Source organism: Remersonia thermophila, chromosome 4, assembly GCF_042764415.1.
Source record: "Remersonia thermophila strain ATCC 22073 chromosome 4, whole genome shotgun sequence".
Classification (NCBI taxonomy): domain Eukaryota; kingdom Fungi; phylum Ascomycota; class Sordariomycetes; order Sordariales; family Chaetomiaceae; genus Remersonia; species Remersonia thermophila.
The window spans coordinates 869,096-892,994 of NC_092220.1; the positions used below are offsets into that span (position 1 = coordinate 869,096).

Consider the following 23,899-nt stretch of genomic DNA (forward strand, 5'->3'; position numbering starts at 1 on the left):
CAACAGCTCAACCACGCCGCGGCTTCCCAACCACCATCGCTCTCCGCCCACCGCGTCCCGCCGTCACCGTCATCGCGCTGCCTCTGGATGGCCAACGTTGATCCTATCTAGACAGCACACCCCTCACAATACCCCTCACGAGCGGCTTCCCCTCAACCACCAACTCTCCGATGCCCGTATCCTTCCCGCTTCCCACTTCCAGCCACCTCTCGAGCAGGGCATTGCTCTCCTTTGGCTTCACGCTATCATCCCTCGTCCCGACCGTTATATGCGCCACCCGATTGACGCACTGCCACTTGGGCTTCCCATCACCACCGTCCTCACCAGGCCCATCGCCATCCTCTGGGACTGGCACGAGACGCACAACAATGGCCATAATCCGGTCATCAAACACCACCCGCTCCAGCTGCACGTCCAGCTCGCCAAGGCGTCCATCCGGGTGGGTGGCGCCATCCCGCTCCACAATTTCGGCGTACCGCTTCCACAGCTCCGGGTACTCCTTGGAGGAGGCGCGGTGCATCAAGGTAACGTGGAACTTTGCCTGCACCCGGCGCGTGCCCTGCAGCTGCTTGTAGAAGCGGGATTGGTCGAGGGGGATGCTCGCGTTGAAGGTCTTGTCAAGGATGGAGGTGATGTCCTTGGCGGGCACGTCCACCGACATGTACTCGAGCGGCTTCTTCTTCTCCTTCTTTGCAGCTTGCTGCGGCTGCTGGGCTGCCTGCTTGTTCTTGTTATTCTTGGAGCGATCCGGGATGACGTGCCGCAGGTCAGGCTTGTAGTTCTCGAGCGCAAACTGGACCGCCTCGTCCATAGCCTCGGCCGAGGGGACCTCCTTGAGGAAGTTGGGGTACAGGCGGTTCAGCTCCTTGACGACCGTCTCGAGGTTCACCCGGCTCCCGGCGGTAGGGTCCAGGTCGATGATGGCATCAAACCCGGCGTCGGGCTCCTTCTCCGGGTCGCAGGGCTCGTAGCGGTGGATGAAGCCTTCCATGATGCCAATGACCTTGTCCATGTCGGTCGCAGCCTGGATGGTTTGGTGGTTGTCGCCGCGGGCGAGCACACGCTCCCGAGTGACCTGCCGGACGGCGTCGATATCGTTGTGGACAAAGTTGAGCGCCACCAGCTTGGCCGTCGCATGCTGCGTCTTGACGTCAGTGAGGAGCTGCTGGCGCTCATGTCGCATCGCGTTGTTGCGATCCGCAAACACGGCGTCGTGGTCGTTGAGCTGATCGAGGACCGCCTTGGTGAAACGAGGAGGCCGCTTGGCGCCCGTGATGTTGTCGTTTTGGATGTGGCCCCAGTCAAAAAGGTGCGTCAGCGCCACCGCGACGGTTGTCTTGCCGCAGCCGATGGTGGCGATGGGAACGAGGATAATGTCGCGCGTCACATTCTCCGAACCGTCGCCGAGTTCCAGGTTGGCCGCGTCCGAGCCCTTCATGTGCTTGAACTCCAAAAAGTCGTTGCGAAGCTTGATGATGCCGTGGTTATGCATGTACGCCTTGCCCAGGGCGCGATCGGCGGCGAGCCGCTGGCGGACGTAGAGCAGGTATTCCTCCGTGATCTTTACATGCTTGCGGATCTTGAACTGCCGGCCTGAGATAAGCGCCTTGGTTGCCTCGCGCCACTGGCGGTACATCAGATACGGCTCTTCGAACTTGTACTTGAAAAAGAAATCCTGATAGATGTCCGAAGTCGGGTGAGCAGTCCGCTTGCAGCGGATGACAAACCCCTCGACGTCCCGGCCGTCGTGGGCGCCGGTTTCCGCCACCTCTTCCAGGAAGGCCCTGACCTCGTCGATGTCGTCGATGACGATCAGGCCTGTCTTGATGAACCCCCAATCCTCGGCGAACTTCTGGACGAGGGCCGAAGGGTACGTCATGAACTCGGGGAGATTGATGTTGATGCCATGCAGATACAGACCGGCCTTATCCCCGTCGTAGGCAAGGATGTGCTCCTCGAAGCTGTCATCGCACAGCTCTGCAACGGCGGTGGCGTTGCGCTTCCGGAGCTCCCTCGCCAGGTCTTGCTTCGTCTTTCCTAGGCGCTCGAGCTGACGTTCGAGGTGGCGTTCGCCAACGGTGGCGTGGCTTAGGCTGGCGTCCCCGCGTTCGCCGGTCGAGTGCTTGCTGCACACGAGCAGGGTATCGTCCTCGAGGCCGCTGATGAAAATGATGCAGCCGTTTTCCTTCAGGCTGAGCTCATAAGGGCCCTTGGTGCGCTCCTTGATGTTCTCCCAGTTTGTCTCATGGACCTCGTTGATGTTGAAGAACTTATCGTAGCCGCGGACGACAATCTCGGGCCCACGCTTTGTCTTGGTGGTAAAGAGACCGCGGGCGTAGGTGGGCAGGTCGCGGCGTTTGAAGTCCTGCTCGCCCATGCGCCACGACTCCACCACGATCTTGGTGGGGGAGTCGGCAACGCCGTACTTGGTCATCTTCACGCCAGACCAACGGTTTTTGCCCTTCTTGCTCAACGTCTCGAGGCCACGGATCATGGTGGCAACCGCCTGAGGGTCCTGGCTGACATAGGGCGGCGTGATGCCAGCGGCATCCTTTGCGTAATCCGTCGAGGCCTTGTACTTCTGGGACAGCCGGTAATCCGGCCCCTCTGTGGTGTCTGCCATGGCGGCTCAGTGATGCGTGGATGCGGCTGGACTTGAGCGAGGCCTTGCGAGCGGATGGGAGGCGAGGAAGATTTGGTGGCCGAAGGGCTTGTTATGCGGGAGGGGAAGATGCAGAAACCGAGTTGAGCGAAAAGGGGAGTACTGCCAACAGTGTGCAGATTACGCAGGCACGATCTGGTGCAAGTGTGATGCGACCAGGAGAAGGCCCTGAGCAGCACTTAGTGTGGAATCTTGCGTTGTTGGAAGGTGCTAAGCCGTTGAAGCTGGGGAGTTCATGTTGTTTTAAATGCAGCCACCACCTCCACATTCATCGAAGAGGGAATCACAAGGAATCCACGAATCGAACTCGACTTTCGTGAGCAGCATAGGCGGCCGCCTGCATTGCGGCGAAGGAAGTGCTCTCGGGATTCCAAGGATTCTTCTGACTCAACCGCTGTCCAACAGGCCTGGGCAAACAATACATCTGACAAGCAGCCAGAAAAAAAAAGGTGAGCTCAGGGGGCGCTCAATCGTATGCATCCCATCTTCTCATGGAGGCTTGGATCGCCGTAAGAGTCATCGACGGTCACTGAATGAGGGGCACAGCTCCCCTGTTCTTGCAGGGGCCCTTGACAACGGTCCATCATCATCAGCCCCCAACTTATCCCTGCACACGAGATCGATCTGGGGGTGTTTCCAACATCGTGGTTTCGAAACCATGAGACCCTTGAGCCGGCCGATTCTGAGCCTGGTCCAGGAGAGCTACGTCCATGAACTTCGGCCTTGTTTACCCTCCCAGCAGTTCCAAGGTGGGCGTTGCAGGGTGACAACAGGGCGAGCCAGGGTAAATTTTTTGACCCATCTCTCAGGTTGCCCCTCCATCGCCGACTTGCCCCACCATCACCTTCTACCCCACCAAAATTTTTGAGGACGCAGGCGTGCCGCCACGGCTTAGCTTGTGTATCTCCTCCGCCTTGTCAAACGTCAAAAAGCTCCATCCCATCATCGAGTGACCGCATACTTCGGCCGTTTGCCCCTGCCAGCCATCACACTACCTAACCTGACACAATGACGCCCAATCCGTACCTCCTCGCCGCCGACAACCCCGCCGCCCTCCTCACTCTCCTTCGCGACCAACCCTCCCTCGCACCCTGCCAGGATGAACACGGCTACTCGCTCATCCACGCCGCCGCCAGCTACAACCACCTAGACCTCTTGCGCGCATTGGTCCGCGACTTCAAGGTGCCCGTCGACCTGCGCGACGAGGACGGCGAGACGGCTCTGTTCGTCGTTGAGACGGTCGACGCCGCTCGCGTGCTCGTCGAGGAGCTGGAGTTGGACAAGACGATACGGAACGCCGAGGGACAAACGGCGAGGGAGAAGCTGGAGGCGGAGGCGGACTGGCCCGCCGTGGCGGAATACTTGAAGAAGCTGGAAGATGGAGGTGCCGAGGCCTCTTCGGTGGCCGCCGCGGGGTCGAATGGCACCAATGGAGCTCAGCAACAAGACTCGGAGCTCCCGCCTCCGCCGGAAGGATTGCAGGTGACGGTGGGCACCATGAACGAGACCGAGGCCGAAGAGCTTCCGGTGGATCCTGAGTTCCGTCGGAGGATCGAAGAGCTCGCATCCAGGGAGGACTTCCAGACTCCCGAGGGTCAGGCCGAGCTCCGGAAGCTAATCGAGGAGGCGTTGGGCGGCGGGTTCACCAGTGAGAGGAGCGTGCGGCCGAGGCAGGAGTGATGGAAATGCAACATGGGGCGTGCCAAGTGCGGTAAAGTCCGGAGCAACAGCCGCTGGCTCACTCGTGGGCCTTGACCTCCCACATGAGGTACTCACCCTTGGAGTCCGGCAGGCGGTGAAGCGTGCACTCTGCATTATCGCCTGCGAAGCCCTTGGTAAAGGTGGTGGCGCTGAAAGAAAACCAGGCCGTGTGCGGGAAGGCCAGGAGGATCTCGATCAGCGTCTGCCGGGTCCACGACGGCGCCAAGAAGCCCTGCCAGCTGATCCGGCACACCTTGCCTGCTTCTGCGCCCTCGGGGACCTGGTACCGCGAGAGATAGGGGTCAATCTGATCTCCGACATGCACCCGGGGGCTCTGGAGCCGCACGAGCGAGAGCCACTCGTACAACTCGGTCGCATAGTCCTCGAGATCGCGTTGGTGATCTGGAGATTCCAGATCGGGGTCGACAGAGAGCTTGGGGATGAGGACGTTCATATGCTGGGAGACGCTCGGGTGGCATGTGAAGGGGGCAGGGGAGTGCTGGATCAAGGGGTCCGGATTAGGAGCTACGTCAGCGTGTTAGCAGCGGGGAACGGGACGCGTGGACAGGGGAGGGCCAATACTGGAAGGAGAGAGATTGCAAAATAACCAGGTCACAGGCGCCGCGAGCGCCATTTTGCTCGCGTACAGCAGCCGATCGAAGCCTTTCTTGCCTTTGACCATGGATGGAGTCTTGAGGTCGATCTCAACGACTGTGAGGGGTCAGCACCGCATGAGAGAGCCAACAAGGACGTGGATGAACAAGCACCACCTACTCCATCGGGGCTTCAACCCGCGTTTCCCCTTGACGCCATGCGGCTTTCCCACTAGCCCGGCACGCTCGTATGTTTCCTTGTCGAGAAGCATGGTGAGCGTCCCACCCCTGAGGTAGAAGACGTTGTCGATACCCCTCCTGCCTTCGGAGAGCATCAAGATGTTTCCTGTTCCATGTCAACACGGGATTCCCAAGCTCACGAAAAGCCACGGAAGCGTACCATTCTTGATGTACTCGGTGAAAAAGTCACCCGTGAGGATATCATGCAGGGACATGACCACTCTCGAGAACGTAGGCGCGGGCTTGTCGCGGAGGAGCTTCTCCTGAACCAGCTCAAAGACCTCCTGGGGCATGACCAGATCAACCTAGCCGGTTGTCAGAAAGGCGTTGAAAACGCAACGCAGTTGCAGCTTGGAGTCTCCTTACCCGGTGGACGAAATCTTGAGCTGCAAGCGACGCCCACGGCTTCGACTTGGAAGGGACCTGCTTGGGGTCCAGATGGGGCATGGCACCCCATGTCACATAACACTTGGACGCCTGATAGAGCGCCGGCTGGTTGAAGGATAACATGTTGGGTTGCTGAACTTCCAACCCGGACCTCAAGTCTCCATGCTCCGGAAGTTCTCCTGTGATGTATGTAAGTAGGATGTGGTGATTGTGATGAAAGTGGGTCGCCGGGTTGAACACGGAGCCTGGGTGAAAATCTGTCAGGACACCCCAGAGACGTTTCACGGCATTAACCCTGGTTGTGTCAGGGTTATAGGCACACGTTCCGACCCCGCCATGAGCAAGAAATGAAGCATCCTCCTCCGTTGAATACATCACACATTCAGTTGACCTCAACGTTAGTAATCTCACCAACAAAGGATGGTTCCATCGTCCAGTCCACGAATATAGACCTGGACTGACACTTCTAGCCGATAGAAACGAAGATGTTGGGCTTGGGAACGTCTATTCTTTGACACCCCTCAAGAAACTTTGATCTGCCCCTCCTTCGGTCTCGAACTGAGGTCCGGCCACCTCTCTGCCAAACATGGACTACCTCATACGCTTCTCCCAGTCCCACGAGACCTTCCGCCTCCCAGAGATCGAGGCTCTTGCGGTCTTGGAAGGAGTCGACTTGAAAGTCATCTCATACAGCCTCGATGTAAGTGTCGCCTTGCGTTCCCCATTCCGAATAACAGCCGACTGACTCATCACAGTCCCCCTTCTGCATTGTCCGGCTCGCCTCCGAGGATGCTGCGCGCCGCCTCATCCGGCGCTCGATCCTCGCCATGTCCATCCACGAGCTCTGGGCTCACGGCCCTGACCTGGCCGCCGTGCACTCGGCCGTGAAGCGCGACACATCCCACCTCTGGCCGCGCTACCGCACCTCCTCCTTCAAGTTCAGCCTTGACTCGTACCAAGGCTCGCGCGGGAGCGACGCCAAGGTCCGCATCATCGAGTCCTTTTCGTACCTGGGCTTCGAAGGGCCCATCGTCATGCGCGGGGCTGACGAGGAGTTTGTGCTCTTCGAGGACTGGCCGTTCAACGCTTCGCGCCTGGGAATCCCGGAGCCCAAGTACTTTTACTTTGGACGATTTCTGGGCGGCGGTGCTCGTGACCTGCCAAAGAAACACGACCTGAAGAAGAGGAGATATATCAGCACGACCTCCATGGACGCCGAGCTGGCGTTGGTCACGGCCAACCTGGCTCTGGCGGCACCGGGAAAGCTGGTGTACGATCCCTTCGTTGGGACGGGGAGCTTCCCGATCGCCTGCGCTCAGTTTGGTGCTCTTACCTTTGGCAGCGATATCGACGGGCGCAGCATACGAGGAGACAGCAAGAAGAGGACCCTGCGGGGCAACTTTGAGCAATACGGCTTGCTGGCAGGGTTGGGCGGCATGTTCACTGCGGATTTAACCAACTCGCCGGTGCGCCGCACGCCACTGCGGTTCGACGGCAACGGCGCGACGGGGAGGCTATTTGACGCTGTCGTGTGCGATCCGCCGTATGGTGTTCGAGAAGGCCTCAAGGTGCTGGGGGTGCGTGACCCGGAGAAGTCAGCTGGGGTGGAGCTGAGGGGAAAGGAGATGTATAAGTGAGTGACAAATCTCGGAACCAGAGGCGGAGTTGGCTGCTGACAACATGGTCCAGGAGTCCCGACTTCATTCCGCCCAAGAAGCCCTTCAGCTTCCTGGCCATGCTGGACACCATCTTGCAGTTCTCGGCCCAGACGCTCGTCGACAACGGCCGGTTGTCCTTTTGGATGCCCACAGCCAACGACGAGGACCAAGAAATCCCCGTGCCGACGCATCCGTACCTCGAGATTGTTTCGGTCTGCACACAAACGTTCAACAAATGCACGTACCCGCCTCTGTACCCTACCCAAGGGTTCAACGTTTGCCCCTGACGATGCTAACCGGAAACTAGGGTCTCGACGACTCATCACCTACCGCCGGATCCCCGACGCTGAGGTGGACCAAGAAGCCATGAAGAAGCGCGAGGAGACAAAATCGGTCGGGAAGACGGCGGACGAACTGAATCCGTTCCGCAAGGCCTACTTCAACCGCTTTGAGTCCGACGGTGCCTCTTCTTCCTCGAGGTCGCAAACGCCATCACAAACAACAACCCCACCACCACCGCCACCAACCACCGAACCAGCATCCAAAACGTAGAAAATAGAAAACAACGAACAAGATGATCCAAGCAGCCCATATAGCACCGATGATCTCCAAATTTCTCGCCTCGTGCTTGGTCTCCAAACGAGACAAGATACCAGAGATGTATTGAACCAACATGAAACGCATGCCATGCCACCCCAAAGCAGTCCGCCTCCCCGACCCAATCCAGCCACCCATCCATATGTAAACGATTTGTTGTGCCTTGTGTTCATCCGGTTCTGCGTGCTTGTGCAAGAAAAAAAAAAGCAAAAAAAACAGCCTGACCTCACCTCTCCCCGCCTACCTTCTTCCCCGACCGACCCCAGTACCCAAACGTGACCCAAGAGAAACCCAACATTACATGTAACGCAGACCTCGCGCCGTCCCCCGGTCCATTTTCAGGCTCGTATTGACAGCATCATATCCTTCGTCCTCGGCGATTATCTCTTGGGAGATTGTTTTCATCCATCAACATAAATCATCAATAGAATCTTGGCCCATCGGAGCCGTACATCCCTTCTTCATCTGAACTCCATGGCAGCATAGCATCCCCTGTTGTCGACGTACTTCAGTTCGAGCTGTTGGAACCTGCAGCAGACACCGTCAGCCCTCTCCCATCCACGCACCGTACCGTACCAGACAAAGAGAGGTGTAGCAAGCCACTCACTTCTCGCTCTTGCTATGAAAGTAAATGCCGTTCACCTCCCCCCTCAGCTGGTTGAAACAAATGTAATAGAATCCCTCGAAGCTCGCGCCGTTGATCGTGCGCACGCGGTGGTCGGGCACCAGGAAGTGCTCCTTCCACCGCATGAAAATGTGCTCGCGCTGATCTGGATTCGGGATGATCGGATGCACCTTGCGCGCTTGCTTGTGGTACGGCCGGAAGGGGCCGAACTTGGACCAGTGCGACATGTCGATCTTTTCGGTGGCGCCCCAGCTGGGGTGCTGCGTTATGAAGCTGTACTTGGGGCCGATGATCTCGCCTTCAAAGTAGGTCGTGAGGGTGGGGTGGTCGTCGGTAAGGCCTGTGATGGGTAGGAGACGGGAGGTTAGCGGAAGAGGCTCGCGGAGAGAGGTTCGGTGGGGTCTGGGGTCATTCCATGAATACGCACCTTGGATCTTGAGGTAGCCGCACAGGAACGACTCGCGCATATCGACGTGCTTGATCTCAACATCCACGTCGTAGCGCTGCCGCTCCGACTGCTGCGTGCCGACAAAGCGGCTACCTGGTTGGAGATAGAGGGAGGGCGCGGGCGTGAGGAGGCGCATGTGCGAGTACTCGGCTCCGAGCCCTACGAGCCCGCTGTCCTCCACCCACCGGGGACCGCTCCACCAGGGGGACCAGGCGTCGACTTCTTCTAACTGGCCGGCCGTTGTCGCTAGCTGCTGTCCGGTGTTGGATTTCCTCCTGCCAGGCGGTCCGCTGAGCGCTGTAGCGTTCGTTCCCTCGCCGCCTTCGCTGGCAACAGCATCGCCTTCCCGGCTCCCTCTAATACCGGTCCGCCGAAGCGCCTCGTCTCTGTGTGCCGGGTCCATCTCTCCTTCCGTACCCGCGGGCTTGTGCCTGTCACCGACATCGCCAAGCGTGGGCGTGGTGGACATGCCGTCCTCTAGCTGTGGCCCGGGCGACATGGTGACGGATCGTGAGTCGCCAACGACGGTCCCGCTGGTATGCGTCGCGGGCTCGGAGACTTGTGTCGGGGAGAGAGGCTCAGGAGAGGTGATAGGATCAGAGGTCAGATGCGATAGTTGCGAGTCCTGCGACGCTTCAGGATCGGGACATGACGAGAAGGGATGGGAGCGCGGGTGCGGCGATAGGGGATTGGGCGCGTTGTGGGAGGGCGTGGGCATGACAGGCGGTGCGTGTCACGGCGTCAAGTCTGGGAGGGTGGTGGTAGGAGCTCAACGCAGAGAGCAGAAGGGGGGACGGGACGCTCGTTGATGGGGATGATGATGATGGATGCCCAGAGTCAGATGTGGGACTGAAATCGGCAATCTAGCGTCCAGCCCCAAACCGATAATATGCCATGGACTAGACGGTGATCTGCAAACGCCGAGCCGTGCCAGCAGAAACCGGGATTTGGTCAGGCCTGATGTCGCGTGAGGGTTTGGAAGTGATGGTAGAAACGAGGATTGCTACCCGATAACGGGCAGAGCCTCTGGTGGCAGGTGTGCGATCGCGGAAGGATGCCGGGGCGCCGGACTGGGCGTGTCAAGTACTTTAGGGGGTTGACCCGACCTATGCCCGGGGGAGTGGAGCCCAGCCAAGCGATGCCATGGAGCTAAACTCGCGGGGGTTTGGTAGCGGCGGTGTGGACCCGGGCCCCCCGTGTGTCTGTACGGACGGTATTATACTACTAGTCACCAGCTGCAGCTTTCCTGGCGTGTGCTGTACCAGTCCGTCTGGATCGTCGCTCAAGGGGAGGAAACGGTGCCAACCACGTGGTTTCCAGATTGCCCGGAGAACGATGCAAAAACCCACAAAAACTACCTTTCCGTATCTTGAGGCCCTAAGGAACGCGACACAAACGTGACACGAAAAGCCGATGGGGGTCCAAAGTGAATCGAAGAAGAGAGGCCTGGGAATGGTTAACTATCTACATACCTAAGCCATGTTCGGAGCGACAATGGCGAATCCCGTCTCCCGTTTCTGGAAGCGTCCCGCTCATCCCGCCCGTCCGTGACCATGTGGCCCGGACACGACCCGTCTTTCAGGGACCCGACCCGACCACACGTTTGCCTCCTTGAGGCACCGCGGTTGACAGCTTGGCAATTGCCATATGAGCTGTTTCTTCGCTGGCTTTGGCCCAAGGGTCACCCCATTTCATGGAGGTTTTCCTGGAACATGTCACATTGCATGTTTTCTGTGCCACGAGAACGACATCCTCCACGGTACAACACCACCCAGGCCGTAACACTCAGAATCCCGTAGTTATATTTCCTTGTCATTGCTTAGAGATGTTTGCCAACATAAGCCCAGGCTGAGATCTAAAATCTGGCATCAAAGTCGTGCAGGCATGTGCGTCTGCAGCGTCCCAGATGTCACCAACTGATTGGCCTTAGAAAAAGCCCAGCTTCAGCGCTGACCGCTGATCAACAGCAGCGGGCAAGAGTGCGGGGGAAAGCTAAACGCCGCACCTCTTGTCGTGAAGCAACCTCCCAACTTCTGTATCGGTGGTGCATATGGTTGAAACCCTCTTGCCCCAGGAGCCATCATTTTCCCCCAACCCCGCTGTGTTTCTCTGCAGGCCGCCATGCATAGCCAACGCCGCAACTGCCCAGGGAAACCATCCAGCGGCGCGTGCGTTGAAATCCCGGAGCGGCAGGGAGGCCTGCCCCCTGCCACCGCCGTCCTGAGGTTGTGCCACCGGCGTCTTGTTCTAAGGCTGACCCATCCCGACGTCGGTGCCCCGAGATCACGGCATCAGATGGGCTTGATCTTGAAGTGGAGAGAGATGAGGCTAAAGACGAGCGCCTTGAGGTCCTGGACGAGATAGTAGAACACCCGCAGGCCTTCAGGATCTGCCGACTCGGCCACGTCGTTGATCGAACCGATCTTCGAAGTCTGCCCGGGCGACATGGTTAGTACCGAGGTATGTCGGATGCGGCAGGGCGCAGAGCTGGCTCACCTCGAACGAGATGTGGTCGTTTCCCAGTCGGATCTCAAGCTCTTGCCTCCCATCCTTGTTCTTGGTTGGCCACTTGGCATCATCCTCCCTGGTGGCCTGCGTCAGTTTCTGAGCCTCAAGTCCCGTCGAATCTCCATCTCTCAACATACTTCATGATCTCGCTTTCTTTTACGATCCGCTTGATTTCATCGACGACGAGAGAGCTAACATACACTAGGTAACAGACATGGGTTAGCGACTGTTGTGGCTCGCGTGCAGAAACCCGGATTGACCCGTACTCTCTTTCCGGATGAGGCTATCATTCCTGTAGTTCGAGTTGTTGGCATAGCGGGCTGTGGCGCTGCGGCCATCGCCAACGACACGGATGTCGAACTCTGGGTACTGTTAACAAGCTGCGAGGTTGCTGGGCGATCGGGCAACGCACCTAGGAATTCATGTCCGAAACGACCTTGGTGGCCAGAGCTGGGGGTAGGTTAGCTTGGTGCTGTGCCGACAAGGAACAAGGAAGCTCCATACTAGTATCGCAGATAGAATGGCTCGTTTAAGTTGGACATGGTCGGCAAGGTTTGCCCGGCCGGATGCGCGGATGGCGGCGTCTGGGGTGAGAAGAGCCGGTGTACGGGACTCTGGGCGTGGAAGCGCTGAGATGCTGTCTTTGCTGGAAAATGGGAACCCTCGCGGCTGCGAACCGCATTTTGGAGGAGGCCGAGAGCAGCGGACGCAGCAGCAACCAAGCCAAGCACAAGCACAAGGAACAGCGGGGCAGAAAGCAACCCCACTGTTCCCACCGCCTGCCACTTGCCGCAAGCTTTCACGTGATTAGCCGGGATGACAGCTGCCGCCTGTTCCCCACAGCTGCCACAACGGGGATGCACAGGTGCCAGGTAATGCCACATCTCCTATGCGGGCCTCTGCATCCCATCCCCTTCCTGATACCTATTGAACCCGACGACGTTGAAGCTGGACTCGGACCTCGTCTGGCTCTACTGTTCACCACGAACCACGCCAGGTAATTCTCCGCCGTCCCACGCCGCTAGCGGCCAAGGATCCTCCAGTGACCTGCGCCGGCCGCCGCCTTCGGGTCCAATTCACCCCTTGCTAACGCCGCGATAGTCGACTACCCCCCCGAGTCCGCTTGACGAACCCGCGATCCCCACGACGCATCTCAGAGAGAGGGTAGGGGCGCTTCCGTTGAATTTCTCATCTCGCAAGCTCCACGAACCACATCGACGACGCCGGCTCCCATCCCCCATCGCCTACCGCCTTCGCTCCCCCACCGCCCACCATGTCGTTCCTCGACAACGCCTACAGCCTGGTCAAGGATAGTGCCACAGATGGCACGCCGACCGTGGCCGAGCTGCGCACGCAGCTTGAGAAGGGAACCGACGAGACCAAGGTCGAGACCATGAAGCGCATTCTCACCATCATGCTCAACGGCGACCCCATGCCACAATTGCTCATGCACATCATCCGCTTCGTCATGCCGTCCAAGCACAAGCCCCTAAAGAAGCTTCTTTACTTCTACTACGAGATATGTCCCAAGCTGGATGCCCAGGGGAAGCTGAAGCAGGAGTTTATTCTAGTATGGTAAGGCCAGGCCGCCCACATGCCAGAGGTCCGTTGCCTGGCTCGTCGTTAACGTGGCCTTCCCGCAGTAACGGCATCCGCAACGATTTGCAGCACCCGAACGAGTTCATCCGCGGAAACACGCTGCGCTTCCTCTGCAAGCTTCGCGAGCCCGAGCTTCTCGAGCCCCTTCTCTCCTCGGCGCGGCAATGCCTCGAACACCGCCACGCCTACGTGCGCAAGAACGCCGTCTTCGCCATCGCGTCCATCTACCAGCATTCCCCATCCCTCATCCCCGACGCCGCGGAGCTCATCGCCACCTTCCTCGAGGGCGAGAGCGACCCCACATGCAAGCGGAACGGCTTCGCTGCCCTCTCCAGCATCAGCCACGACAAGGCGCTGGCTTATCTCAGCACAGTCTTCGATGGCATCCCGAACGCCGAGGAGCTTCTGCAGCTGGTCGAGCTCGAGTTCATCCGCAAGGATGCCGTCCACAACCCTCAAAACAAGGCCCGCTACCTCCGGCTTATTTTCGACTTGCTCGAGGCCAACACGTCGACGGTGGTCTACGAGGCGGCGTCGTCCTTGACCGCGCTCACCAACAACCCCGTCGCCGTCAAGGCCGCCGCGGGCAAGTTCATCGAGCTGGCCATCAAGGAACCCGATAACAATGTCAAGCTGATCGTGCTGGATCGCGTTGACCAGCTGCGCCAGAAGAGCGAAGGCATTCTCGATGACCTCATCATGGAGATCCTGCGCGTCCTCTCCAGCCCGGACATTGACGTGCGCCGGAAGGCTCTGGAGATCGCTCTCGAGATGGTGTCCAGCAAGAACGTCGAGGAGGTCGTCCTGCTCCTCAAGAAGGAGCTGTCCAAGACGGTGGACCAGGAGTATGAGAAGAACAGCGAGTACCGCCAATTGCTCATCCATTCGATCCACCAGTGCGCCGTGAAGTTCTCCGAGGTCGCCGCCAGCGTGGTGGACCTGCTCATGGACTTTATCGCCGACTTCAACAACGCCTCGGCTGTTGATGTCATCAACTTCGTCAAGGAGGTTGTTGAGAGGTTCCCCGCCCTGCGGCCTGCCATCACGAAGAGGTTGGTCGAGACGCTGAAGGAGGTGCGCGCAGGCAAGGTGTACCGCGGCATTCTATGGATCATCGGCGAGTACTCGCTCGACGAGAAGGACATCCGGGACGCGTGGAAGGGCATTCGCGCGAGCCTGGGTGAGATTCCCATCCTGGCTTCGGAGCAAAGGCTGTTGGATAACCTGGACAACGAGGAGGAGAACAAGGAAGAAGAGCAGGTCAACGGCCACGCCGGCAAGCCGACCGGTTCGCGCAAGATCCTGGCTGATGGCACCTACGCTACCGAGACTGCGCTCACCAGCCAGGCTGCCGCCGCCGCCAAGCTGGAGGCCGTCAAGGCGTCTTCGAAGCCGCCGCTCCGCCAGCTCATTCTGGATGGCGACTACTACCTTGCAACGGTCCTTGCCGCGACTCTTACCAAGCTGGTCATGCGGCACTCGGAGATCTCGTCTGAGGAGGCGCGTACGAACGCTCTGCGTGCCGAGGCCATGCTCATCATGATCTCGGTCATCCGCGTCGGCCAGTCGCAATTCGTCAAGGCGCCTATCGACGAGGACTCCGTGGATCGCATCATGAGCTGCGTGCGCTCGCTTGCCGAGTTCAAGCAGCACAAGGAGCTCGAAACAGTCTACCTCGAGGACACACGCAAGGCCTTCCGCGCCATGGTCCAGGTAGAGGAGAAGAAGCGCGCCGCCAAGGCGGCGCTCGACAAGGCCAAGACGGCCGTTCAAGTCGATGACGTGGTCTCGATCCGCCAGCTGTCCAAGAAGAACGCGGTTGGCGGCGTCGACGACATCGAGGTTGATCTCGAGAGGGCCACGGGCGGTGATAGCGGTGCCTCGGAAGATCTGTCCAGCAAGCTGAGCCGCGTTGTTCAGCTCACCGGCTTCTCGGACCCCGTCTACGCCGAGGCCTACGTCAAGGTGCACCAGTTCGACATCATCCTCGACGTCCTGCTGGTCAACCAGACCACCGATACTCTCCAGAACCTGACGGTCGAGTTCGCAACGCTGGGCGATCTCAAGGTCGTCGAGCGGCCGACCAGCCAGAGCTTGGGACCTCACGACTTCCACAACGTGCAGTGCACCATCAAGGTGTCGTCGACCGACACGGGCGTCATCTTCGGCAACGTCGTGTACGAGGGCGCCCACTCGACGGACACCAACGTGGTGATCCTCAACGACCTGCACGTCGACATCATGGACTACATCCAGCCCGCCACGTGCTCTGAGACGCAGTTCCGCACCATGTGGACCGAGTTCGAGTGGGAGAACAAGGTCAACATCAACTCCAAGGCCAAGTCGCTGCGCGACTTCCTCGACCAGCTCATGGCCTGCACGAACATGAACTGCCTGACGCCCGAGGCGAGCATGAAGGGTGATTGCCAGTTCCTGAGCGCGAACCTGTACGCCAGGAGCGTGTTTGGTAAGTTTAAATCCCTTGACCCTTTCCCCTTCTGGGGGGGCGGTTCCTTCATCCGGCCGTATGCATGCTAACCATCTTTTCCTTGCAGGCGAGGACGCCCTGGCCAACCTGAGCATCGAGAAGGAGGGCGAGGATGGCCCCATCACGGGCTTCCTCAGGATACGCAGCCGCTCTCAGGGCCTGGCCCTCAGCCTGGGCTCGCTCAAGGGGCTGAACAAGATTGGTTCGGTTGCGGCATGAGCAAGGCAAAGGCTCGTAGTAATGGTCCCGGCGGAGCTTGTCAGCGGCGCATGGCGTCGTTTAGTGTGCTCTTGATGTGTTGACGAAGGGAGGGGGTGGGGGGGGGGAGGGTTGAGCAAGTAAAGTTGATGATTCACAGTAGTGGGGGTGAATGGACGGGTTGTCAATGATTTGTGACTTTGACGGTTACGAGATACAGCACGGTGTAGCGAGTGAAAAGCGTTTCCTCTGCGTCATATGGCCCGTTAAAAGCAGTAGCTGGAATTGGTTCTACGCGTAAGAGAAAGGAGGGCAAAACGGTTGGGACGGCGGGTGGGCGATGTCGGTGGTGCTACAAAAGTAGACAGATGATGAATTCATGTCGTAGACTTGGCCTTGGGTCTCGAGTCAACCATGGCCAATAGATTAATATCTGAACCGTTTAGCATCAGGGTGTCACATCAACTTGAGGGCGGCGCCTGCAATTCTGCGTTCTCCAGTTTGCAGGACGATTTGAAGCTTGATTGGGATCCGGGTATATATGATTAATTCCATCATCATGATCATCATCTCGTAATCGCCATGAGAAGAAATCCCCTTGCGTCTCCTGCTCCACCTGTCCTCCCATTCGTTTTTCCAATATCACCCGCCCGCTTACCTATCTCGGCGGATTAGAATTATTCGCTCCCTTTCCCATTGCAGATTCTCAAAAATGACAAAAAGACACAGCAACAATCTGCCACCCACACAAGAAAACAAGACGCATCATCCGCGTCACATCTCGGTGTATAGGACCCAACATGTCGAAACTAGGGGCGGGGTAGGGTATGAACCTGAACGGGTGCATGTAAGCTTCAAGCTTGAAGCAAGGCTTGAGGCTGTGGATGCGGCGGACTGATCGATCAAAGGTCCAATGGATTAAGGAACTGACGAATTACAGAATCGATCGACGGATGTATCGATGGATTGGTGCATTGATGAGACGATCAATTCGTTTTTGAACGGGAGCTGCCCTCGTTAGTTCGGCCAGGGTGCGCGAAGGCGTTTCCTCCTAGAGATTCAAAAGACTGGCTCCCAGATTTTCAGGAAGTTGAACCCGGGATGATGGGGTCGGTGTGGTTCGGTTCGGTCCGGTCCAGTCCGCCATGAGGCCAGCGGATGCTGGCCTCAGAGCAGAGATGAGTGGGTCGATAGGAAAGGAAGGTCAATGAACGGTCTGTTGGTGAGGAGAGCTTGGGATGCGCGGCTGGTTATGTGCCACGCTATCATACCAGCGGGATGCCGATGGCATGCTCTCTGGTGTGTTGCGGCGTGATACTCTACATGACCAGGGCCGACAAGCACCATGCATCTGTGATGTTGGCAGCGACCCACGAATCGCTAGCATGCCGTCGATCACCGTGGCGGTTGACGTCGATGGCATGGCCGTGGCGGAGCGCGATGATACAGCGGGGGAAATGGTCGTGGCCGCAAGGTGGGAGGTGGTCGCTGCTGTTGTTGCTCTCTTGCAGCACGCCATACCCGCGGGAGAGGGCCCGGGATGAAAGGCCCGGAAAGAAACGGCGCTGGAAGCTGCGCAGGCGGGAGCTGAATCGGACCCGTCGGCCGTGCCATAAAAAACGGCATGGTAGCAAGGCTGAAGTAACGACAGCCGTAGGATCGGTGTCGTCAGAGCTGGGAGTGGGGATGGCAGTGCTGGCGAGGGGCGGGGCATTGTTCAAGCATTCGGAGTCGAGGATCCCGTCTGCATCGAACAGCGGTACCCACAGATTCTAGCAGTTAAACACCAAAGCGTTGACGACATGTCCCTGCTTCCAGCCTTGGCTTGTGAGGGAGGGGCTCTCCTGGAGGATCTTGCCGAGGTAGGCAATGCGAATCCTCTTCTCGGGGTCCAGCTGAAAGGCGGACGATGTTAGTGATGGGTCGCATTGCTGCTCACAGACACGTGTGCCGCTCACCTTGGCTTCTTCGGCAATGAACCTCGCGATGCGCCGCACGGAGTCCGACTTGTCCACTACGACCGTGACGTCTTGAGAACCATCGCTCAGCCGTGCACGGATGGTGATGGGATCTCGAATCTCTGCCACGGCCTTCCCCTTTTCCTCTCGGCGCCTCTCCGCCTCGTCGTCGCCAAACTCGTGCTCCGTCTCGTCATCCGCGGTCAGATCATTCTTGGAGTCATCAAGCCCGTCGGGGGAGTCTGGACTCCATAGGAGATTCGTCGGGTCCGACACGATATGGTGCGCCAGTTGGTAGTAATTGCCGAACGCATCGTAGACGCCGTTGTACAGATCGCCGGTGGGCAGGGTGATATCGGCGGCATCGAGAATGCTCTGGGCTGTCGCGAGGGCAATGGCCGGGTCCTCTTCGCTGGGTCCGTCCTCATCGCTCACATGTCGGAGCCGGCCGGTGCGAGCGGCCTCGTCCGAGGCCCATAATACCTCGAGAGCTGCGTGGATGGCCTGCCATATCTCCTGCCTCCCAGTAACTCGCGTGTCGAAGAACTCCTCCCTCTCTCGGCGCAGGGCGGCCAGTGTCCACTGCCGGTCGTGGCTGGCCCATACGTGGCGGCGCAGGGGCTTGTTGATGTGCTGATCTAGCGGCTGGTGGGAGCGTCTCCTGTGACGCCGATGACCGGACGGGAGAGGCTCGTCGATGCCGGTCTGGGAACTGGAGGCGGCGGCGGCGGATTGGGCCGCTTCGTTGATGGCGCGGGCAGAGCCAGAAGCGGCGCCGTCCTGGTAGGGAGAGTTGTCGACTCCCTCGCGCGAAAGGCAGCAACCCTAGAGAATGAGCGTGTCAGCCGAAGGCACAACGCAACGATCGATAGCAGACAAGGTAAGCGGGCGAGCGAGGTCAGGACCGAGCGGGCGATGGCAGGAAGCGGCGCGGTTGCGGGAAGAAGCGAAACGCAAGGAATGCGGGCACGCCATACCATGGTGTTGGATGTACTGCGGCGTGGATTACGAGTTCGATTCTGCACCCAAGAGGTCGCTCGATCCGGCCGCCTGTGTAACTAGTTCATGACGGCCGCAAGTCGAGGCGTCTGGATAGGGATTTAAACCGGCGCAGGTTTGTGCGGTTGACAAGTGGCGTGGTGCTCGAAGATGAACACGGAGGACGGGCAGGGTGTGGGAAAGCCAACAGCTTCAGCCAGAGCGCGTGCAAGAAGGGAGGGCTGAGCACCCCGCGGGTGATGTCAGGGAAGGTGATGTGTATCGAGAGTTCGGACGAATCCTTGCTCTTCGCTGGACAGCAATGTGATGGCGGCGACCGTAAGCGTCGGTCTGTCAATGAAGAGAGTGTGAGGACTCCTTGGTGAGCTGCGTTGCTTGTTTCTGGTAGGAAACCCTGGGTTACTGAAAGGCGGCTGCTCGCCCACGCCCGGCAAGGCTACCTAGTGCCGGCGATGGATGGGAGAGTGTGCGAATCGAGAGGTGGGTGGTGGGAGCGTTGAAGGAAGGTTGATGGCCCAGGCAGTCCAATTAACGTTCGAGGCCTGATCCTGGCGCTTGCGGGCTGTGGGCTGTGGTTGTTTCTCCCATCTGGGGTTAGTGGCTCGAGACCCGCAGCTTTTCCCTTCTCGAACCCCGTGCCGAGCCTTGGATGGTCCCTGTTGGTGGGTTGGCGGGGGAGTGTACTACAGCAGGTGGGCGGTCCAGGTCCTCAGGTGGTCCCGAGGTCGTTGTCCCGAGGTGACCAACGACCGGAACCGACCGGCGACGCCGCACCTGAACAAACGCACCGCATCACGAAACCGGAAAATAACAACCAGCCCAATATTACTATGTACCGTGTGGCACGTAGTTGCCGCCTTTTTTTTTTTCTTGGACAGAAAGAGAGAGAGCATTATCTTTCAGGAATGGCGATTTTCCCGTGCTTGAACGGTACCTAAGTAAATAACTACCATACACAGTCGTCCACTTGTTGTGGGCTAGTTATTAGAGCTGAGCGAGGGGAGGTTGGACCTCCCTTTCTTCAAGCCAAGCAAGAAAACACAATCGCGTTCCTCGACTTCAGCCATCAAAGGCCGAGAACATGCACATGCCCAAATCGGGACAGCCAAATCAACGTCGACCACCTCGTTACCGCTCAATCCATTGCCTCCGTAGCTGCGAAGGCTTGGGTGGGTCACATTGGCAGCAAGCACATTCAACTCTGAAAAGACGCCACCGTGAGGGGGGTGTCCCCGTGGGCCACCATTACACCCTCACGTTGTTTTTGGAGGCAGGTGAAGCATGATGCATCCATCAAGACCATGGCCTGATTTCGTCCCTTTGCAACCCGCTCCTCGCCTGCTCGTCGGCGGTGCGTCATGATCCGCCATCCTGACGGCACTTGGATCCAGATGCGGGATGCAACCCAACCCTGCACTCTGCCCTCGACCATCCCTCCGGCCTCGTTCACCACAAAAACCCCCGGCAGCTCTTCGTCCCGCACTTGCATACCGTCATGTCCTTGATCTTGGACATATCATGGGCGTCCATCTTCTCGTGGTCGTCGGCGCCGTCAATGTAGTCGAACGTTAGCTCCTCCCCCGCGGGAATGTCGCGGATGGCAAACAGCGCCAGGTCGTGTATATGCTTGTCGGTGTGATCGCCAACGCGCGCAAAGATGCGCATGTTGGGCTCGCAGCTGTGGTTGATGAACCTCGTGGGCCCGCTCATCCACTCGCCGTCCACCTCAAACGGAGGGCCCTTGAGCCACTCGTCGTCGGAATTCCGGTCCGTGAACTTGTCCAGCGCGAAAAGGTAGACGTCCTTGCGCTGCGAGATCGTCGCTTCGGCCCGCCGACGGTCGGCTTCCTGGCTGGTGATGATCTCCCCCAAGTACCGGTCGACAAACTGGCCTTTCTTGATGTCCACGGGGCACCGCACGCCCCAGCCTCGGTCGTGCGTCCGGAAGATCTGCAGCGGCACCGTCCGGCCCCGCTCCACCACGCGGTTCGGGCAGTTGCGAGAACAGCTGCACCCCTGGTGGCACTCGTAGATGGGCTCCCGGCTGAGCAGGATTCGATCCCGCAGCAGCCCGGCCTTGGTGTATGCGATGCGCGGCCGGCGGCCCGCGGTTGTGCTGCCGACCTCGTCGTCGCTCTCCGCCATCTCGTCGAGGCACTGGCACGTGCCGTACATGCAGTCCTCATCGTCCGCGCAGTTGCACCCCGTACGGAACGACTCCTCAGCCACGGGCACGCCCTCACCAATCACCGTGTGGTCAATAAAGCGGAAGTTGGGGTTCAGAACCTCGCCGTTGAGCTCGTTGACAATGGTGATGGGGAGGGTCTTGTGCGTGGCAAAGGACCGGATTTGGCACCAGTGGCAGCGCTTCTTTTCTTCCTCATCCGCCTGTCCAAACTGTGAGACCCTATCCAGATGGAATACCGAAACAAAAATGGAAAGACAAGGCAACAGCCACAGGGATACGGATGGACTGTTGCTCGTTGGTCAAGGCTGCTTACGTCGGGGCGGCCGTGATTGAAAAAGTGCGGCCTTATAGCGGCCTCCATGATGTCGAGGGGGAAGGGGGGGTGGCAGGGGCGGCTTTCAACGTAGAATTATGGCGGTGATTGCACAAGCAGGTTGTGATGTAAAGCTAACAAACTTGGCTGAAATAACACGCCTGGTGATGCCGTGGAGGATAGTTCCAGATTCCAGACGAACCCAGTTGAATCCAACCAAGTCGTAGACACGAGCTTCTGCCTGCCGGATCAGCATCTGGTCGACGACAAGAAAATAGAAAAACACACCTGGATATTGCCGTCAAAGCATACAACACTTGGGCTTTTCATTCACGGGGTAATATCGGATGAGGCTGAGTGAAACGGCAGTCGAGATGATTCAGGGAGAGGACGGAGCCGATGCTTTGCCAGAATCCTGGGTCCCAAGACCCAGGAACGGCTTGGAGGGTTAGGGTTTAGACGGACATCCTTCGCCAATTCAGCCCTGTAATTATGAAATGATAACTATTACGCAGTAATGAGTTGCTTGACCAGATACTACAAACAGCATGCTATCACATCATGAAAGTCAGAAACCCATATTTCTCCAAGCGGACAGAAACAATACCATCAAAAGCAAACAAGACCCGTGTTTTGAGTGATTGATTGCTTGCATAAGTTCTATCATCGTCTCTATCTACGCGTTGCGAGCAGCCATGCTTGTTCTCATTTTATCCATACGCACCATCCAGTGCTGCAAAGGTTCCGAAGCCCCCAAGTCTCCATACTCGACTAGCAGCATCTTTTCTTCGAATCTATGTTTCTTTAGAGTCCTCCCGTCAGATCAGTCGCTCTTGGTCCCCTTCGGAATCGCCCAACCATCCACCAGCGCCTTGATGGGGAGTGACGAAGCCCCGCGGCACACTTCCAAGGCTCGCTGGCCCAGGGGGAGCCTTACTCCAACCCGTGCTGCCTCTTCTAGCACGCTCTCCAGCTTCTCGACTACCTCGCTGATGCGCGGCGCTGACTCGGTGGCCCCCGCGGGCTCTCCTGCGGCCCGGGCACGCAATGCGGTGACGAACTCAGGCCCATGCTGCTTCAGCATAGTGCTCGATCCCGCCGCGTTCACGCACAGGTCGAGGACTTGGTCAAGCTCGAGACCAACAGCGTGAGCCACGGACAACGACTCGGCCGCCGCGCATAGGTTGATTCCCTTGAGGAGCTCGACCACGAGCCCCAGCTTCTCCTGATCCGGCTTGCCCGACCCTTCCCCAGAACCTCCCTGTTCCGTGTAGAGCCGTAACAAGCTGCTGTCGTCGTCAGGTCCGTACCCCTTGTCGACCGCCTCCCGGTAACCCTCGGCTGCCTGGTTCGTCATGGGCACCGGGAACCCCCCGCGCCGGGCCTCGTCCAGAATGATGTTGGTGTCCTTGACGATGATATTTACAGCACTCGCCACGGGCTGAAACTGGGTCAGCATCCGTGGCGTGCGATGCTCAAACATCCAGTTCCACGCCTCCGACTCCAGCACCCCCTTTTGCGCCTCTGCCAGGTCCAGCCCGAGCTTTTGCGCAAAGCCCATCGCCTCGCTCGCCGCCAGGATCTGCACCGCCGCGAGCACCTGGTGCGCCATCTTCATGTTGCTGCCCGCACCCACTCCGCCTTTTACGATGTAGAGCTTCTGCGGGTCCGCCAGCTCCTCCAGCAGCGGCCTTGCTTTTGCCAGTCCGGCCTCGCTCTCGTCCGACAACCCCGCCATGATGCTCAGCGTCCCCTCGGCCGCCCTCGCCGCGCCGCCCGAAACCGGGCTGTCCACGAGGAGCACATCGCCGCGGCCAAGCTCCTCCTTCAGCCTCCGCTGGAGAGACTGGATCCAATCGCACGGCACCGTCGAGCACACGAGGAGAGTCGCGCCCTGGACGAGGGCGGGTGCGGCCGGGTTGGGACCGTCGAGAAGGACGGACTCGGCTTGCTGAGCGGTGGCCACCATGCACACGCAGAGGGGCTTGCCAGAAACGGCCGCCGCGGGCGAGTCGGCCGTCTGTCCGCCTGCCTGGCGGAAACGCTCGAGCGTGGGCGGCCAGACGTCGAAGCCTGTCACGGGGTAGCCGCGCCGGACGAGGTGGGTGGCCATGCCGAAGCCCATGGCGCCGAGGCCGATGAAGGCGACGGGTGGCTTGGAGTCGGCCATGCTGTCGAGGTGTCTTGTTCGGTTTGGTTGAGCTGGTCCAACAGCGTGGAAGTGCGTCGACGGGCGCGTGACGTCAATTGGCCTGTTGCCGGCCTTATTCTGGAGGGGCTCTAGGACGTCCCTAGGGCGGTGGTTGTGAACGTGGACACGGGAGAAACGCTCTGGGGATGTGATGTGTGTCCCCTGCCAACCCCGTCATCATTCTGAGTCCCGCGAGAGATGCCGTGCCACAGCTGGTGAAGCCAAAACGTCGGCCGGCCCCCACAGTAGCATGCGGCTTGGCGGATGTGATGTTCACCCGCTAGTTACTTAAACTGCGACCACAATCACGAGGTTTCATGATCCTCCCGCCGCCCCGCGACCAATTATGACGTTATGGCGCGCTCCACAGGGCCAAACTGCCGCATTACGGCTAAAATCAACTGCATGGAGCCCGCCCGAGCCCCTTGGTATCAGCGTGGGCGAAACCAAGTTAGGCAACCCGAACGATTGATCTACTACGTATTACAAAGGACGCCGGGGTTGGAATGAATGTGCCGGTCGCAGCGGCATCGGCGTACGGGATGA

At 58.9% G+C, this 23,899-nt stretch overlaps 10 protein-coding genes across 10 annotated transcripts; 3 read left to right on the forward strand and 7 right to left on the reverse strand.

The window, feature by feature from the left end:
• Positions 1–103: 103 nt before the first annotated feature.
• Positions 104–2,623, reverse strand: VTJ83DRAFT_4353 (uncharacterized protein; the record flags this gene model as incomplete). The annotated part of the gene is made up of 1 exon (XM_071010833.1): positions 104–2,623. One exon carries the CDS (start codon positions 2,621–2,623, stop codon positions 104–106), a length of 2,520 nt encoding a protein of 839 aa, XP_070865803.1.
• Positions 2,624–3,670: 1,047 nt separating this feature from the next.
• Positions 3,671–4,342, forward strand: VTJ83DRAFT_4354 (uncharacterized protein; the record flags this gene model as incomplete). Its single annotated transcript, XM_071010834.1, has 1 exon — positions 3,671–4,342. The coding sequence occupies one exon, from the start codon at positions 3,671–3,673 to the stop codon at positions 4,340–4,342; it is 672 nt and encodes a 223-aa protein (XP_070865804.1).
• A 58-nt stretch (positions 4,343–4,400) lies between these two features.
• VTJ83DRAFT_4355 (uncharacterized protein) lies at positions 4,401–5,706 on the reverse strand (the record flags this gene model as incomplete). Its single annotated transcript, XM_071010835.1, has 5 exons — positions 4,401–4,888; positions 4,946–5,074; positions 5,138–5,302; positions 5,357–5,501; positions 5,563–5,706. 5 exons carry the CDS (start codon positions 5,704–5,706, stop codon positions 4,401–4,403), a joined length of 1,071 nt encoding a protein of 356 aa, XP_070865805.1.
• Positions 5,707–6,169: 463 nt separating this feature from the next.
• On the forward strand, positions 6,170–7,793 carry VTJ83DRAFT_4356 (uncharacterized protein; the record flags this gene model as incomplete). Its single annotated transcript, XM_071010836.1, has 4 exons — positions 6,170–6,283; positions 6,339–7,216; positions 7,273–7,478; positions 7,549–7,793. The coding sequence occupies 4 exons, from the start codon at positions 6,170–6,172 to the stop codon at positions 7,791–7,793; spliced, it is 1,443 nt and encodes a 480-aa protein (XP_070865806.1).
• Positions 7,794–8,299: 506 nt separating this feature from the next.
• On the reverse strand, positions 8,300–9,629 carry VTJ83DRAFT_4357 (uncharacterized protein; the record flags this gene model as incomplete). The annotated part of the gene is made up of 3 exons (XM_071010837.1): positions 8,300–8,366; positions 8,446–8,803; positions 8,891–9,629. The coding sequence occupies 3 exons, from the start codon at positions 9,627–9,629 to the stop codon at positions 8,300–8,302; spliced, it is 1,164 nt and encodes a 387-aa protein (XP_070865807.1).
• Positions 9,630–11,202: 1,573 nt separating this feature from the next.
• On the reverse strand, positions 11,203–11,961 carry VTJ83DRAFT_4358 (uncharacterized protein; the record flags this gene model as incomplete). Its single annotated transcript, XM_071010838.1, has 6 exons — positions 11,203–11,343; positions 11,408–11,495; positions 11,557–11,620; positions 11,686–11,781; positions 11,832–11,869; positions 11,924–11,961. The coding sequence occupies 6 exons, from the start codon at positions 11,959–11,961 to the stop codon at positions 11,203–11,205; spliced, it is 465 nt and encodes a 154-aa protein (XP_070865808.1).
• Positions 11,962–12,692: 731 nt separating this feature from the next.
• On the forward strand, positions 12,693–15,725 carry VTJ83DRAFT_4359 (uncharacterized protein; the record flags this gene model as incomplete). Its single annotated transcript, XM_071010839.1, has 3 exons — positions 12,693–12,994; positions 13,063–15,485; positions 15,574–15,725. 3 exons carry the CDS (start codon positions 12,693–12,695, stop codon positions 15,723–15,725), a joined length of 2,877 nt encoding a protein of 958 aa, XP_070865809.1.
• Positions 15,726–17,476: 1,751 nt separating this feature from the next.
• VTJ83DRAFT_4360 (uncharacterized protein) lies at positions 17,477–18,642 on the reverse strand (the record flags this gene model as incomplete). The annotated part of the gene is made up of 3 exons (XM_071010841.1): positions 17,477–17,599; positions 17,663–18,487; positions 18,640–18,642. The coding sequence occupies 3 exons, from the start codon at positions 18,640–18,642 to the stop codon at positions 17,477–17,479; spliced, it is 951 nt and encodes a 316-aa protein (XP_070865810.1).
• A 1,465-nt stretch (positions 18,643–20,107) lies between these two features.
• Positions 20,108–21,210, reverse strand: VTJ83DRAFT_4361 (uncharacterized protein; the record flags this gene model as incomplete). The annotated part of the gene is made up of 2 exons (XM_071010842.1): positions 20,108–21,049; positions 21,163–21,210. The coding sequence occupies 2 exons, from the start codon at positions 21,208–21,210 to the stop codon at positions 20,108–20,110; spliced, it is 990 nt and encodes a 329-aa protein (XP_070865811.1).
• A 775-nt stretch (positions 21,211–21,985) lies between these two features.
• VTJ83DRAFT_4362 (uncharacterized protein) lies at positions 21,986–23,332 on the reverse strand (the record flags this gene model as incomplete). Its single annotated transcript, XM_071010843.1, has 1 exon — positions 21,986–23,332. The coding sequence occupies one exon, from the start codon at positions 23,330–23,332 to the stop codon at positions 21,986–21,988; it is 1,347 nt and encodes a 448-aa protein (XP_070865812.1).
• Between the last annotated feature and the right edge of the window lie 567 nt (positions 23,333–23,899).